Genomic DNA, 16,815 nt, shown 5'->3' with positions numbered 1-16,815 from the left:
ACTGTGCGTGCAAGTGAATGAGACTGAGAGAAGGAGAGAGAAGAGATACGACACCGAGAGGTTGTAAAACCCTCCTCCGAAGGCCCCACTCTCGTCGGCGAGAGTGGTCTACTTTGATTGCACAAAGGTGTACAATGCGAATGCAATGGACTGATGCAATGGGACTATGCCAATGACGACGACGACGATGACGACGACGACTTGATGGCTGAAATCTGGGATCTTCTATTCGCTGAATTCGGGGACTGTTTCGGTGGCTGAAAATGACTGTTTTGGCTGCGTTTTTATGGATGAAAATGGGGGAACATCTGCTACCTTCTTGGGGGCTGATCTGCTACTGTGCATAAGCTGAAAACGCTATGTGTTTGCTGCAAATTTGGGCTGAATATCAAAAACGCTGACCTGCTCCTGTTCTTGCCAAAACGCTGGCCTGTGGAGATGCAAAAACGCTGATGGGCTGAGGTGTGTCTGGCGTTAGTGGAGGCCAAAAACGCTGATGTGACCAAGATGAAAAACGCTAGGGCAGCCAGTAGCTTGGGCGATGGCAGATCTTGGAAACGCCAAGGGAAGGGAGGTATGGCGATGGGGGGTCATGAGGGGGAGGTACTGCTGAGAAGTTGCTTGTTGAGCGGGAAGCTCCTGCTGCCTCTTCTGCCATTTAGTGCTAACTTGGGTTTACTTATATATTAACTTAGCAAAATTGCCCTACCTACTTTTGTTGGAAAGTCACTTAAAAATAATAAGTGAAAATCTCAATAAATAGGAAAATAGGCTAAATGCACTGGAAAATTCCCTAACTGATGCGAATGGATTCTGATGGGAATTCCGATGATCATACTGTGTGCAACCGGAGGATATGCATCTATGCTAAGTGACTGGGCATACACGGTCTACGAATAGACTCACAAAAGTGCCAGATCACTGCTAATCTAAACTGACTTGACTGACTGAACCCTGCTCTGGTGTAGCTTGTCCACGGACACATAGGGTTGGGATGTGTCACGTGACATCAAGTGTGTAACCGACTATAAAGTACTTCTTCAAAATCTTGAAAGGACCATAATATTTAGGCCGTAACTTTGGAAAGACAGACTTCACTGTCTTATAACGATGCGAAGCAATATATAGTAACACCAAGTCACCTTCTTGAAACTCTGTATGGTGACGATGTTTATTTGCTTGCTTTTGATAAGTCTGTTGAACATGTGCCAACTTGTCCTTGATGTGAATAAGAATATCTTGCATCTCATTTACCAATTGATCTGCCAAAGCAACCTTATGTTGTATCACAAAATTTGTAGGAATCAATGGAGTATGTCCGAAGGTTGCTTGGAAGGGAGTCATGCCAATTGTTGAGTGAAAGAAGTTATTGTAAGCAAACTTCACCAATGGCAAATATTCCTCCCAAGAATTCAGCCGAGTCTGTATGTAATGTCGTAACATTTCCTCCAATATTTGATTCACTCGTTCAGTTTGTCCATCAGTCTGTGGATGATAAGCTGAACTGAATAAAAGATTCATTCTCAATGATTTGAATAAAGAGGTCCAAAAATGTCCTGTAAACTTTGGATCTCGATCTGAAATGATTGATTTTGGTAATCCATGGATTTGAAATATATGTTGCACAAATAATGCAGCAATATCTGGTGCTAAAGCAGTAATTCTGCAAGGTATGAAATGTGCCATTTTGGAAAATCGATCCACTATCACCAATATCTAATTATTGCCTTTCGAAGATTTGCCCCGCAATGGCCATGACTGGAGCGACCATTGAGAGTTCCAAGAAGGCTCAAAACTTGCTTTGAGAGAGGCTCCAAAATTGAAGAATTGAACTGATCATATTGCTTCTCGGACTACACATGCTGCTTCGATACCTTCTTCCGAAGCTTCAGTGGACGAACCAAACGAACCAGATCCAACTGAAGAGGTAGACAATCGTGAACTTCAATTACTTTATAAAATTTTTAATGTTGCATAGAAGAAGAAGCTTGATGTTAAACTGTCTAAGCCCTATAATGGTCGTCGCGATAAGCGCGTGCTGGACCAATGGCTATTCAAAATGGAGGTCTACTTGTCCAATACGGACTTAGTAGAGAGTAAAAAAGTTGCACTTGTGTAACAAACTTGGACACTCCAAGTCAAGAATCAATCACGACAGCACCAAATAACCACTTCAAAACAATTCACAGTTTACAATAGATTTGCACAGGCTCGGTGGAGTTCCGTGCCTAGAGATATTGGCCCCAAAGACTGGCGCCCCTTTCAGTATTTTTTTGTGTATTAATCAGTGTTCAAAGTACAAGAGTGGTTTGGGTCTCACTCTCAGAGTGTGCGTCCATATGCTCTGCAGAGTATGAGCCCTCACCACTTATTTATTTGTTTACAAGGGATGCCAAAAGAAGAGCCCCAAAAGCTTCATTTCAAAAGCTTAAAAATAAAAGCAAAAGTTATTTTCTCTCTCACATCTCTCTTGAGCTTTTGAAAATAAAGCTGAGTAATCTCTCTCTCTCTATCTCCAATGCGTAGAGAAAAAGCACCAGCCTGCCGTCCCCCAAAACCTGTCAATTCTGCCGCAAAAGCATGCTGGAAAGCTGCCGCAATTCACGGGACTGCCGTACGGTGCCACGTCAACAGATTTGCGCATTTTCCAGGATTCGGCCCTTGCTGCCCTAGGATTAGGGTTAGGAGGTGTATTTTTCCTGTTGCCTTCCGTAAATAAGTATTAGATATATTTATTTTATTTTTATTTGTTTGTCCCAAAACCCTTGAAAAGGTGCAAGTGGACATTGCATGGCAAGTGTGAAACGGCTGCAGCCAAATGGGTTTCTCACATTGGGGATCTAGGTCGGTCAGACAGGGACTGCCCGGGCCAGTTAGCACTGAATTCTGATGAGTATGGAAGCTCGTGTACGCCAAACTGGAATTTGGGCCACCTGTCAAGTCACTGCAACTTTATAAGTTGAAAGGGGCCAGTAAATTAACCCACATTGTAGATGTTGGTCAAATGGTAGTCTTCAATGATGGTTAGGAGACCGATAGGGACGCCATGGAAGCATCTCCTAAAATTTAGGGAACTGCTGTTTTTTACCGGAAAATGTGTTGCATCATTAGCTCTGGAATGACAAGGGGAACATTCTATTGCTCTGCTGCCAAGTCAAATGACGCACCAGTTGAGATATTTTTAGCAGGGAAAGCCCAAACTCGGAAACTGGGCGACATGTCAGCCTGTGAGCGATTCTGCCACTCTGGGAGGCAAAAACGAGCTGCATATCAACAAAGGGGGCGCCATTTTCAGCCTCAAGTGGATTGTAGCAGGTACAGAAGCTATGGAATGCTTACCTTGCCCTCTATGCACAGTATGGTGACGGGAGTGATGCCCCGCACGCTACATACTGCTCTCTTTCTCCCCTACGTACAGTATGTTATGCCCCACTAGTGGGCTTCTCATTTGACCTATGTACAGTCCTGGGGGTTTATGCGCGTTTGCCAAGGCAAGAGCCTTCTGAACAAGAACCGGATTAGCTAATTGCTAATCCCCCACAGGTACGCACAATTCCATCACGAAAGATTGCGAGTTTGGAGAGTTTTCTCGCGTGAAAACTAGTCCAATTCACAGGGGAACTGTCCCATTGCGTGCGGGAGCCCTTGGGACACGCGTAGGCGTGTTCACTCCTCTAAAAACGATCCGAAACAGGGAATTACAGCCTGCTGTGTTTTTTTGCAGGTTTAGGGTTTCGCACCTAAACTGCAAGGGAACATCGGGGGAGCCTCATGAGAGCCTTGGGATGCGTGTACAGGCTTTTGGGCTCCCGGCAGTGAAAAACAGAGAATTACAGCCCGCTGAATTTCTGTGACAGCTCACCAGAAAGCTTCCAGATATCGAGGGAATCCGTCCTAGACAGGTGCTTTTGACCTACAGCGGTTTTTGCACCGTTATGCTGTCGAAATCCGGTCGAAAACCTGCGTTTTCAGCCCTCGCTAGGTTTGGACAGCTTTGTGAAAGCTTGTGCTAAGTGGTCGGATCGTCTACCTTAATTTGAATAAAGAAATACCGAAAGGCGCACCAGTCTTTGGGGCCTACAGGGTGTCGGTCTCGTGTGCGCAGTGACATTCTAGTCGCTGGAGGCAACTGTGTTCTCTTCCCTTCTCAGTGCTCTGTGTAAAGTTAACAGGTAATTGAAATAGTACCGCCCTCTACGTTGTGCGGGCCGGTTATATAGGGTTTCTGGCAGGTTTTAGGGTTTGTAGGTTTTAGGGTTAGGGTTTCCAAAAATTAGGGTTTCAACAATTAGGGTTTCTTGCAGAAATTAGGGTTAGGGTTTTTGCTCTCGGACAGCCACGTCGTCACTTTGGGACATACCCCCCTCTTGAAAGCATTGTAATCGCCCTCGATTGCGCCTGCAAAACAGACAGAGCCATAAACCTCTTAGCAGACACCGACTATTAGTACCTACGTACTAGGAACACACATCTAGCACATGTACCAATCGACAGTCACATCACACGACATCACTAGACATCACAGGACATCACATGACATTCAACATTCATTCGGATCTTAGACCATGATTTATCGGCAATGTAGCTAGCAATCGCATCTAGATCCAGTCGGGACCTCATCGATGTCCGATTGACTAACCCTTATTGCAACCATGTCTATTCGAGATCAATCAAACCAAAATGATGCACTCATTTCGTCTATCACTTCCTACACTTAAAAGAAGTCAAGAACAAATCAGTATCATAATCAAGAATTCCATTTCATAAAGTCATACAACAGAGTACTGTCAACTTTCAGTATCCCTGAAGCTCCAAGAGACATCAGTGACTCTAGTATCTAAATCAAGGCATCTGTTGACAAAGGAGCAGAGTGACTCCCCTCTTGTGCATCCCACTGCACCAGATCTCCGGCCAAGCTGAATTTTGGGTTCCATTTGGAGTAGACTATGCTAAACCAAAAGCATCGAGGTAAAGTTTCACAATTTGAGGAGTATCTGCTAGGTCCTCCTCCTCCATCCACTTCGCATCCAATGCAGGATAGTTCTTGAACTTAACCAAGAACCGCCTTCGGACTTTACCTTTCTTCGTATCCTTATGTGCCAAAATCTGTTCAAGAACAAGGATCTCCTCGTTTTCTTCCACTTCTGGTTGCTCGTCAGGCTCCCCATCATCAGGCACATCACCTTTAAAAGGTTTCAAGAGACTCACATGAATTGTGAATCCTCCAAGTATCATTCAATTTCAATCGGGAGGAGACGTCATTTATCTTTTCAGTGATCTGGAAAGGTCCGTAGTATCGCATACTAAGCTTTGGAAAAAGCCTCTCCTTTCCCTTTTTCTTTCTCAGGCATGCCTTCTCAAAATGTAAGAGCACCCAATCATCCTCCTTCAATTTCAAGTCGCGACGATGGTGATCCGCTGCCTTTTTCTGTCGTTCTTGAGATTTCTGCAAAGTCTCGCGAACCTTGGCAAAAGCCATATCTAAGTCTCACGTATATTCATCCGCTTCAAAAATCTTATCTTTCGTGCTTAGGAAGGGTGGAACCTTCGCATCACCTTCAACAATCTCAAATGGCGCCTTCCCCGTCGAAGAGTGTATCGTGTTATTGTAGGCAAATTCCACCAAAGGTAGGTACTTTTCCCATTGAGTCTTCTGATCCGAGATATAAGACTTCAATAAATCTAGAACCACTGAATTGGCAATCTCAGATTGCCCATCAGTCTATAGGTGGAACGATGACGAGAACTGCAACCACGTGCCAATGTTCTCCCAAATTGCCTTCCAAAACAAACTCGGAAATCTGGGGTCTCTGTCGGAGACAATCCTCTCAGGCATGCCATGTAATCTGAAAATCAGGGCCACAAACAGTTTCGCTAAGTGATCCGGCTTGACTGTTTTCTTCACTCGAATGAAATGAGCATGTTTGCTAAATCTGTCAATAACAGTCCAGATACCATCATGACCACTCTGTGTTCTCGGGAGATCAAAAATAAAATCCATTGCAATACTTTCCCAGGGGCGGGTGGGTATGGGTAAAGGCTGTAACAATCCCTGTGCTTTATGCCTGTCAAACTTGACTTTCTGGCATACTAAGCAACTGCGCACAAACTCTTCCACATCCTTTTTGAGTCTCGGCCAAAAGAAGTATCTCTCTACCCCTTTCATGGTGGTAGCAATGCCGCGGTGACCCGTAAAAAGTGGACAGTGGTATTCAGTCATAATCTTTTCCCTCAACGGCTGTGTAACACACAACATGGTTTTTTTGATCAAGTAGCCATCCCAAATGGAATATCCCACTACTGTCTCCCCATCCCCTATCCTCGAAGCTCCTATGATGTATCGCGGAAATAGCCAAAACCAACGGCTTCCGAGACAAAGCATCTGCCACCACATTCTTTTGTCCCTACACATGGACAAGATGTTCGCCCACCGCATCTGCTTTTCCGAAAGCTGCTTCTATGACAAGAAGTAGCGCAAACTCTGATGGTCTGTAAAGGTAGTAAAATCCACTCCGAGTAGGTATTGCCGCCACTGAGTAAGAGTATGGATAACCGCCAAAAGCTCTTTCTCATAAATCTGTGATGTCATCTCCGGCCTTGAGAACAATCGGCTCTCGTAAGCAATGACATGGCCTTCTTGCATTAAGACCGCACCCAAACTACGACCACAAGCATCACAATATACTTCAAATGACTTCTGCAAGTCCGACAGTCAAAATTGGTCCTGTAGACAATTTCTCTTTCAATGTCTGAAAGACAGTCACCTCTGTGGATCCCCACGAGAAAGGGACTCCTTTCTGTGTCAAGATATGCAAAGGGGAAGCAACCTCTGCAAACTTTCAAATGAACCACCTGTAGTACGAACACACTTCCAAGAAGCTTCTAACTTCATGGAAATTCTTCAAATCGGGCCAATCACGGATAGTCTCTATCTTGGCCGGATCAATTTGCACTCCTGCTGCTCAAACAATGTGTCCCAAAAAGTGTATCTCTGGTAGGAAAAATTCACTTTTCTTTGCATTAATCACTAACTTGTGATCTTGTAATGCCTGAAAGACTTGAAGCAGATGATCTCTGTGTTCTGTCTCATTCTTGGAGAAAACAATGATATCGTCAAAGAAAGTGCCAACAAATCGCCTGCACTCTCGAAAAATCCTGTCCATCATCTGGTTAAATGTCGCAAGAGCATTGGTTAAGCCAAAAGGCATCACCAAAAACTCAAATAACCCAAAAGTCGTCCGAAAAGCTGTCTTGTAGATGTCTCCCGGCGCGATTCTGATCTGATGATATCCACTCTTCAAATCAATCCTGCTAAAGCACGAGGATCTCTGTAATCTGTCAAGTATATTATCGATCCCACAAATCGGAAATCTGTTGTTGATAGTGATTTTGTTGAGAGCTCTATAATCGATGCACATTCTCCAAGATCCGTCTTTCTTCAAAACCAACAACACTGGAGAGTAATACGGTGAAGTACTAGGTTGGACAAAACCCTTTTCCAAGAGGTCTCACTTGGTTCATAATCTCTTCATTCTGTGCTTGGCTCACACGGTAAGGTGGCCGGTTCGATGGCGTGCTTCCAAGTATCAGATCAATGGTATAATCCTCAGGCCCTCTAAAATGCAATCGGCATGAGTGTGGAGAAAAATCTTGGCGTTCTTTTGTTCAGGTCAAAACATATTCGACCTTTATCCATCGTTCAGTTCTCTCCCAAAAGAATGAGTAAAGAAACTGAAGTTCATCAAGTACAATCTCTGAGCCCTTCATTTGTCAAAGTCGCTTTCTCGGCTCGGTAGTCAACCACGGCGTAGTTCTTGTGGTACCAAGGGATTTCGAGTAGAACGTCACTCGCGTGCCCTGAACACCCCTGTCATTGCAAACGACGTTTACCAATGCTCGGTGTAATGGCAACATCCCGTCCGGGTGCCACTCGAATTACCTCCGCCTGTGGCCTCAACCTGTCAGGCGTAACTCCAAATCGAGCTGCCAATTCCAAGTGAAAAGAAGTTGGCCTTGGCTCCTTCAAAAGAGCTTCTCGATCCTTCACTTTGCCCCAAAAACGGCAAAGTTTGTACTTTCATTCATTTGATTCGGTTCAGGTCCCACGCCATGTGGTACCAGTTCTGCTTTTTATCTGCCTTTTCTGCCACGTCTCTCAGCTGCTTTAGAACTTTCTGGCCTTTCTTCGTCTTGTTCATTCGGTGCCTTGTTAGGGCACTTCGTAGAGATATGTCCATGTTCCCCGCATCCAAAGCACTTCCCCTCCCTGATGAAGCGAGCTCCCTCCTCAGGAGTAAGCTTGGGTCGTGCATCCTTCTTTTATGGGTTGCTCTTTCTCTTTGTACTTTCATTCGTTGAAGTCTGTTCGGCTCGTTGTGTCATGACCTCATAGGTGAGGTAGGTTAGACTACCAGAGTGAATGGCAAAACCCCGTTTCACATGACTCGTCAACTCCTGAATAGAAGTTGACTTCTGTTCCAAGCAGTGATCTCGGATCTTTGTAGGTAGACCCAAGGTAAACCACTCAATCTGTTCTCTGAACGAAATCTTCTTGAATGAAGAGGCGGGTAGAAAAGAGCTCCAGAATCGCTCGCAATAAGTATCCACTGTATCTCTCTTGGTCATCCGAAGATGGTTTCAAGCAGCTCGTATATCGCATTCATACTCTTGAGTCAGCCAAGAAGAAATAAAAAGCTTCTTAAATTTCAGCCATTTAACTGGCGCGGTCTTGTTTAAAAGAAGCATGGACCACCAAGTTTGAGCATTCCCCTTAAAATAAGAGGCAGCTCTCCGAATCTTGGAGTGCTCTGAGTAGCATCCTCCCGCGAAAGCGATGTCAAACTGCTGTATAAAAGACCAAGCCTTCGAAGCATCTTTATATCCTGAAAAAGTGTCGAATTTGATCGACTATCCACCTTCCTTCAACTCTCGGACTTTCTTGCTTTTATCTTCTAGAAAGTGATACTGGTTGGCTTTATGAAAATTCTTCTTGTTCGCATAAAAGTTGCCGTCATCAGAGTCTGAACTATCTGTAGACGAGTCCTCTGTAGAATTGTCACTCACTGGGCGAGATTTAGACTTCTTTGACTTTTTCTTGCCCTTCCCGAAGCGTTGTTTCTTGCTTCACGTTTTGCCTTTTCTGTTTTCTTCGCTTGAATCTGAAGAGCTCGAAGAACTGTCAGAAGAAGAAGAAGAAGAAGAACTAGGTACTCCAAATCGAACACGCTTCTTCTATTTCTTAGCGTTATAGAATGTCGACTGACGGCCCAAATAACTCGAGAAGTCAATGCCTTTCTTCTGCTTTTTGCCGTGCTTTTTGGCTTTGTTCTGCGCGTCAAAAAGTTGAGCAATCCGTGCATCAACCACCTCTTCTAATTCCTTCTCTGAATAGGTCTTGTGAGCAGAAGGTTTCTTGAGAGCGGGTTTCAAGGGTGATGTGGTTTTCTGCCACTGCTCGTGCACTTCCTGAAAAGAAGTCTCACTCATATATTTTGCCAATTTCGGGTCCTTCGCAAAACTGAGCATCATCTTTGTTGCATCGCCCAATCAATTGGTCGGCGCTTCATCCCTCGTTGCTCCGCCTGAGTAGGCCGAGGTGCCATACTCTCTGCCGGAATCTTCGTTGTGATCCCTGCCCACATCTCCGGATGCAGAGGGAGTCGACTGATCCTTGCGTGAAGCCATAGGTGCCGCGGGAAAAAAATTGGGATCGGATTTCCCGTAGAAGAGAAATCGGCCGTGCTCTGATACCACTGTAACAGACTTGGACACTCCAAGTCAAGAATCAATCACGACAGCACCAAATAACCACTTCAAAACAGTTTAAAGTTCACAATAGATTTGCACTGGCCCGGTGGAGTTCCGTGCCTAGAGATATTGGCCCCGATGACTGGTGCCCCTTTCGGTATTTCTTTATGTATTAATCAGTGTTCAAAGTACAAGAGTGGTTCAGGTCTCACTCTCAGACTCTGCGTCCAAATGCTCTGCAGAGTGTGAGCCTTCACCACTTATTTATTTGTTTACAAGGGATGCCAAAAGCAGAGCCCCAAAAGCTTCAGATCAAAAGCTTAAAAATAAAAGCAAAAGTTCTTTTCTCTCTCATAGCTCTCTTGAGATTTTGAAAATAAAGCTGACTATTCTCTCTCTCTCTCTCTATCTCCAATGCGTAGAGAAAAAGCACCAGCCTGCCGTCGCCCAAAACCTATCAATTCTGCCACAAAAGCATGCTGGAAAGCTGCCGCAATTCACGGGACTGTCGTATGGTGCCACGTCAACAAATTTGCGCATTTTCCGGGATTCAGCCCTTGCTGCCCTAGGATTAGGGTTAGGGTTTTTGGCAGGTTTTAGGGTTTGCAGGTTTTAGGTATAGGGTTTCCAAAAATTAGGGTTTCAATAGTTTGGGTTTCTGGCAGAAATTAGGGTTAGGGTTTCTGCTCTTGGACAGCCACGTCGTCACTTTGTGACAACTTGTTTGTTCTCTGCTCAAGGACACAGCATTTCTTTGGTGGCAAGGACAGGTTGCTAATGGTAAACACACACCTTCTTGGGATAAATTCCGGCGTGCTATTCGCAAGGCGTTCGAGCCTGCCAATGCAGATTTTCATGCCCGGTCCTCTCCTCGCCGCATAAGCCAAACAGGTTCCTTGGCCGCGTACATCACAGAATTCCAAAGGCTAACTCTGGAGATAGAGAACCTTAATCCCTCTGATAAACTTCACAGTTTTATTGACTGACTCGAACCCAACCTGAAGGACAATGTGCACAAATACAACCCTACCACCTTGGATGCTGCAATTGCCTATGTGGAGCGTCTTGGCAATAATCGGTGCCCTACACGGAATTTTCTCCCTTGTGATAGATCTTCAAATAGCGCTTGCACGATCGCAGAGAAAGCTATAGCCGAAGTCAACAGCAACAATCTCAGTTCAGACAGCAAGCAACGCAACCTTATTCAACTTCAAGGTTCTATTCTCAAGATAGACAATTTCAAAGCAGATCTTCTTCAAATGTTCCTCCACTTGATCGTGGTAAAGGACGTGATTTTTCTCAAAATTGGTATTCCAATACTCAGCAAGGCTCTTCGTTAAATGCATCTTCGACTTCAAAGAAGGAAGGATTATGTACAATTTGCGGTGGTGACCATAGATGGTATCAATGTCCAAAGAGACCAAATCCCTCTAATCTGAAAAGAAATTCCAACGCGGAAACATCATCGAATTCTTAAGTCTGAACAACCAGATTCTGCTAAGGATAAAGGAAAATCAGTGGTCAATACAATTCGTGTTTCAAAGGATACGACTATTCTTATGAAGCATGCTCAATGTAATTCTTCAATTTTGGAGCCTCTCTCAAAGCAAGTTTTGAGCCTTCTTGGAACTCTCAATGGTCGCTCCATCAACATTTTGGTGGACAATGGATGCTCGAATAATTTCGTCAGCACTCAGATAGTTCGACAGCTTGGCTTGCCAACTCAGAAGACATCTCACTTATATGATGTGGAATTAGCAGATGGATCAATTTTGACTTGTGATCAGGTAGTTCGACAGTTGCAGTTTGGTATTCAAAATTATGCAAATCAATTGGATTTTGAAGTCATGCCTTTATCTTACTACGACATGATTCTTGGTCAACCAAACCTTCCCACTGTGTGGCACGGACCAGACTGAGTGGACTTTGGACTCGGTGATGGAATAGTTGCAAGCTCAAGCTCTCGATTTCTCTCATCATATGGGAGACTTGGGGGTGACAGATTTGATACAGACTCAGGGAGTTCTTTAGGACTGTGGGGCCCCACCATGCGCACACTAGTGTCAGCCAGTTGAGGAGACCCGACGGGTCAGTTGCTACAGAGCTTGAGGATATGCGTGCAGTTGCTACTGACTTCTTCTATGATTTGCAGTCAGTTGAGCCACATTCAGAGCGTCAGGATGCATGCAGAGAGCAGGTTTGGGCACAGATTCTTTGCCTACTTACTGAGGAGATGCATCAAAGACTAGAGCTGCCTCTCCAGCCAGAGGAGTTCCATGAGGCTCTCAGGGCACTACCCAGAGGTAATTGTCCAAGGGAGGATGGTTTGACTCCCAGCTTCTTCTTGGAGTATTGGGGCATACTTAGTTCGGATCTGTGTAGCACCTACCAGTACATTTTACACATCGGAGAGATGCCTGACAGTATGAGTGAGGGCTTGATATACCTTATTCCCAAGGAGGGAGGCTCCTTGGATGAGATTAGGTAGTGGCGACCCATCACCATTCTCAACTCAACCTACAAAATCTTAGCCAAGGCTCTAAGCTTGAGGATTCAGCCGCTGCTTGAGAGCATTATACATGGGACCCAAACAGGTTTTGTCAAGGAGCGTAGTATCCTTGACAACATTTTCACCTTTTGGGAGGCATCTGCCCTCGCGCATCTCCAACGAGAGGATCTTGTGATACTCCTTGATTTTGAGAAGGCTTACGACAGAGTTGACTGGGACTTCTTGGAGGGCACTCTATGCAGGATGGGGTTCTCAAATGCTTGGATCAGATGTGTATCAGCCCTGTACACATGCGCGCATAGTCAGGTGCTCTTGGCAGGGGGAAGAGGGGAACCCCTTGCCCCCTTCCGCTTTCTCTTCTCTGCTGAGGCAATGAGCAGATTTTTGGCTTCACAGGAGCTTGGCTTGCGTGGTCTAGAGCTCCCTATTAGAAGAGACGAGCTACTTGACGTTGAGTTTGCTAACAACTCAGCCATCTACTTGAAGGGCCATGAGGCCAATTTGCACAGGCGTGAGCAGGTTCTTGAGTTGTTTTGTTGTGCATCAAGAGCATTGATCAACTGGAGGAAGACAGTGGACAAAAGTAGATCTAGGCTAGGGTGATTTACGCCGCGATTTGCGGATTGCCACATGGCAATCCATATGGCCATATTTGGGGCAGCTTTTTGTGCACGGCTTTTGAGCAAAGGAAAAGCACTTTGGGCACCCAGCTTTTAGAGGCCCGTGTAACCTATTTAAGTGTGCCTTGGGGGCTCTCTCTGGTGGATCATCTTGGAAGCGATTGATAGAGAATAAGAAAGAAATACTGAAAAGGGCGCAAGTCTTTGGGGCTAGTGCATCTAGAAGCAGAACTCCGCAGCGCTCTCTCTCTCTCTCTCTCTCTCTCTCTCTCTCTCTCTCTCTCTCTCTCCAGGACTTGAGTTCAACTCTCCTTGTCGCGTAGATCTTTAAGGTCTCTTGGGATAGTTTCCTACAACGACATAGCAGCTATAATACGCGTACTTTATGTAGAATATGGGACATGTCGTACTGAAACGTACAATACATCTCATAACGTTTTTTTATTCTATCGTTTTTTTGCTCAAAAAATATTCTACTCTAATGTCTTTTGCTAGTTGATCAAGTATGTTATAGAGGTTCATGGTGCTTGTTTATGCATGCTATGATTAAACATTGAGAAGTCATTGAGGAGGTGCATGACCCGCTTCATTTGTACTTATTAAAGTATCATGTCTAAAAAGGTCATATGTATTTTATTTTTAATTCTCAAAAATACGTCTAGTACGCGTATTGTAATCACGTATTAAACGTCTCGTCCCGTACCGTGGCTGCTATGTACGACATTAAAACTCTCTCTCTCTCTCTCTCTCTCTCTCTCTCTCTCTCCCACAGTGGGGGTCGCGCGGAGATTGAACCAGAGCCCGCCGGCGGCAGGGGCCTGTCTGAGTTGCGGGCTGACCGTGTTGGGGGGCTGCGTGCTCTCACTTAGCATTACCAGCAGATTTGATTAGTGTCTGCAACAGGCTGCTGCGCAGGGGCTTTGCGTGGATACGGTAAGGCACAGCAGGTTCGGTATTCGCAAGGAACCAGCGAGGCTTGAGCAGGTTGGAAGTCTTCTCACCGTGGGCTGACCCAGCAAGGGGGCCGAGTGCTGTTTGCTATTAACAGCATGAGCAAGAGCTGCGTGCTCTGGTTTCTATTGGCAGGTACAGGTGACAACAGCATAATACCAAGGGGCTGAGCCTCTCTGACTTTGGCGGTACTGGTCGAGCGCCCGCAGTGGGCTGAGTTGATGTATACACCCACATCGGGTTATGGTATTTTGTTTTTACCGCCTGGACTCTACCGAGCCATAGCGTCGAGCTGTTTTGGAGGTTATGCTGATTCCTCGAGTGGGCCACGAACCCACATCTTTGTATGCCAGTAGTTGGGTGAGCTAGCGTGCTCCGATCCCTCACCATTTTGTATTGTAAGCCGTGGTGGGCTCGCCGAGCTGAGGAGGATATACTCTGGCTCGCCTATCCTTGTTTTTGGTTTGGTTTGGTTTCTAGTGTGACCTGTCCACATGGACTCAGCCGAGCCAGAGCATCGAGCTATACCCGCATCACCAATGGAGGCCATGAGCGCTTCGCCAGTGGAGGCCATGATCATTTCGCCAGTATGTAAGCCCCATACGAAGGCAACTTTTGTGCTTACAAACAAGCAGATAACACAAATGGAAAGGGAGATGAAAGAATGGAAAGCAGAGACGGAGGGATGGTGGAAAGAGAAGGCCAACCTTCTTCAAATGTTTCTCAATGAAGGCGCGCAATGGAAGAAGGAGAAAGAGGACTTGCACGCAGAGCTACAAGCATTTAAGGCGGATTCACAAGCACTTACAGAAGAGGTCACAGCCCTCAAGCGAGAGCTTGCGGATAGAGTAAGCAGTGGACTGGAAGAAGGGGAATTTCAGCCCTCGGTGATAGACGAGATCAAGGTCATCAAGGAGCAGGTGCAGATGATCACAGAGGAGGAGAAACCATAGTTACCCGGAACACGGAACGGGAACGGCGACGGGATCCCCGCGGAACGGTGGAACTGCTAGGGGTCCGGAACGGGAACGGCGCGGAACGGGAGGTATAAAAAACACCCAAATAGTGCATTTTTTAGCTCCTTGTGTTTAAATACAAGGAGTATTAGAGTGCTTTGACTCTAGTACTCACAAAAAACTCGTTTTGAAGACCATTCAACCTTGCTATGACTAGATGATGAGAGAGAGAGTGAGAGGGAGAGACTCGAGAGAGTGAGAGGGAGAGGGAGAGGGAGAGATTTGAGAGAGTGGGAGGGAGAGGAAGAGAGCTTGAAGGCTTGAAGCCTTGAGCCTTGAGAGAGTGAGTCTTGAGAGGGAGAGATCTTGAGAGTGTGAGAGGGAGAGAGCTTGAGCCTTGAGGATTAGCTTGTGGAAAGAAAGGGGGAGGGGGGTGCATTTTATGAGTCCTTGAGGCCTTGCACACTTCAAAAAGAAGCCCAAACATTCACTTCAATTTTTGCCAAATTTGTTTGTAGCCGTTGGCCGTTCCAAGGGCATTCCGGAACGTTCCGAGGGCGTTCTGGAACGTTCCGGAATGGCCGTTCCGGTTTGCACTAGCCACCCGGAACGTCAGACGTTCCGGAACGTTTCGGAACGTTTGGGAAGAGAATTGCCCCCCTGGAACGGGGGCTAGGGGGCATTCCCCGGTAACTCTGGGAGAAACAAAAGGTGGTAAAGACATCTTCGTGGATGGATGTGATCACGAAGACGCAGAAGAAGGTGGATGAGACCGAGAAATGGATAGAAGTCGCTAAGAAAGGGAAAGGGAAAGAAACCACATCCGTCCCCACTCCTACAATCATCAAAATGACTCTAGAAGAAGAGCAGCGAAGGAAAACTAGAGCCTTGCATATAAGAGTAACCGGTCTAAAAGACCGAGATGATGTGGAAGGGGAAGTCGAAGAACTTCTCCGCATGAAGGGTAGTGAGGCTACTCATACAAAGGCATGGAGGGTAGGGAAGAAGACACAAGGCATTGGGGAGACTTCAAAAGGGAGAGCTTTAATCATCCGTTTCCCATCCATGGAGGCAAAGAAGGACTTCTTGAAGAAGCGCCCTACACTAAAGAAAACGGGCATATTCCTTGGAGATGACCTCACTCTCACACAACTTGCGCATATGAGAGAGGTAATGCCAGAGATTCCAAGTGGCAAGGGAGAAGGGAAAGACGGCCTTCTACAGAGATGGCCAGGTGGTGATTGTAGAGCGGCGCTCCACATGACGGTGTGAGACCTATGGGACCACACTCAAAGTTGCCACCTGGAATTGTAATGGATCTATGCGCCTTGATGTGGGTGCTTTTGAGGATAGTTTTACGGGAAGAGACATCGTCTTCTACTCTGAGACACATCAGGCCCTGGGGCAATCTATGCCTCACATTAGTGGATATAGATGGGAGACAGCCTGTAGACAGGAGACACGATCAGAGCACAGAGGGCGGGGCTCAGGAGGAGTGGCAGTGTTATTCAGGGAGAAGTTGCAGCCATTGATACATATAGCCTGCAGGGATGAGCAAGCTAGGTACATGTGGGTGAGATTGAGAGCAGAGACAGGCAGATATCTTTACATTGCTATTTGCTACTTTCCCTCGAGTACGTCAGTTTATGCACCACCCAGAGGACAGTCCCCCTTCTCTATTCTGGATGATGACACATGGGAGTTCTCTAGAGATGGTGACATCATCATTCTATTTTATGATACTTCAGAGGAGATGCTGAGAGAGTTGGATGTTGCAGAGACGGGCCTATCCAGACTATCACACAATAGAGAACACACTGAGTAAGGACGACACTTGATAGACATGGGGACTGCACATGGATTGGCCATCTTGAATGGCCTACAGAGATTTCCCGTTGTGGCAGGTTTTACATGCTTTCCACACAGACATGGAGCCAGCACAGTGGATTATGTCATGGCACAGCCGAGCCTCATCTCTACTATCCAGGACCTCACGGTTGGACCCAGACCTGTTGGTGTGGCAGTGGATCGT

General features: G+C 46.0%; 2 protein-coding genes across 2 annotated transcripts in view; one reads left to right on the top strand and one right to left on the bottom strand.

Annotated features, from left to right (window-relative positions):
• The window catches only part of LOC147463675 (calcium sensing receptor, chloroplastic-like), a 68,427-nt gene that overhangs the window by 46,142 nt on the left and 5,470 nt on the right, over window positions 1–16,815 (bottom strand). The window lies entirely within an intron of this gene.
• On the top strand, window positions 13,412–14,780 carry LOC147463676 (uncharacterized). Its single transcript, XM_086497130.1, has one exon. It carries the CDS (start codon window positions 14,322–14,324, stop codon window positions 14,778–14,780), a length of 459 nt encoding a protein of 152 aa, XP_086353256.1. The 5' UTR covers window positions 13,412–14,321.

Source organism: Adiantum capillus-veneris, chromosome 2, assembly GCF_014529385.1.
Source record: "Adiantum capillus-veneris isolate H3 chromosome 2, ASM1452938v2, whole genome shotgun sequence".
Classification (NCBI taxonomy): domain Eukaryota; kingdom Viridiplantae; phylum Streptophyta; class Polypodiopsida; order Polypodiales; family Pteridaceae; genus Adiantum; species Adiantum capillus-veneris.
This window is presented reverse-complemented; position numbering and strand designations above follow the sequence as displayed.

Coding starts and splice junctions, on each gene's coding strand:
- LOC147463676 (XM_086497130.1), top strand. CDS start 14,322: ATGGACTCAGCCGAGCCAGAGCATCGAGCTATACCCGCATCACCAATG.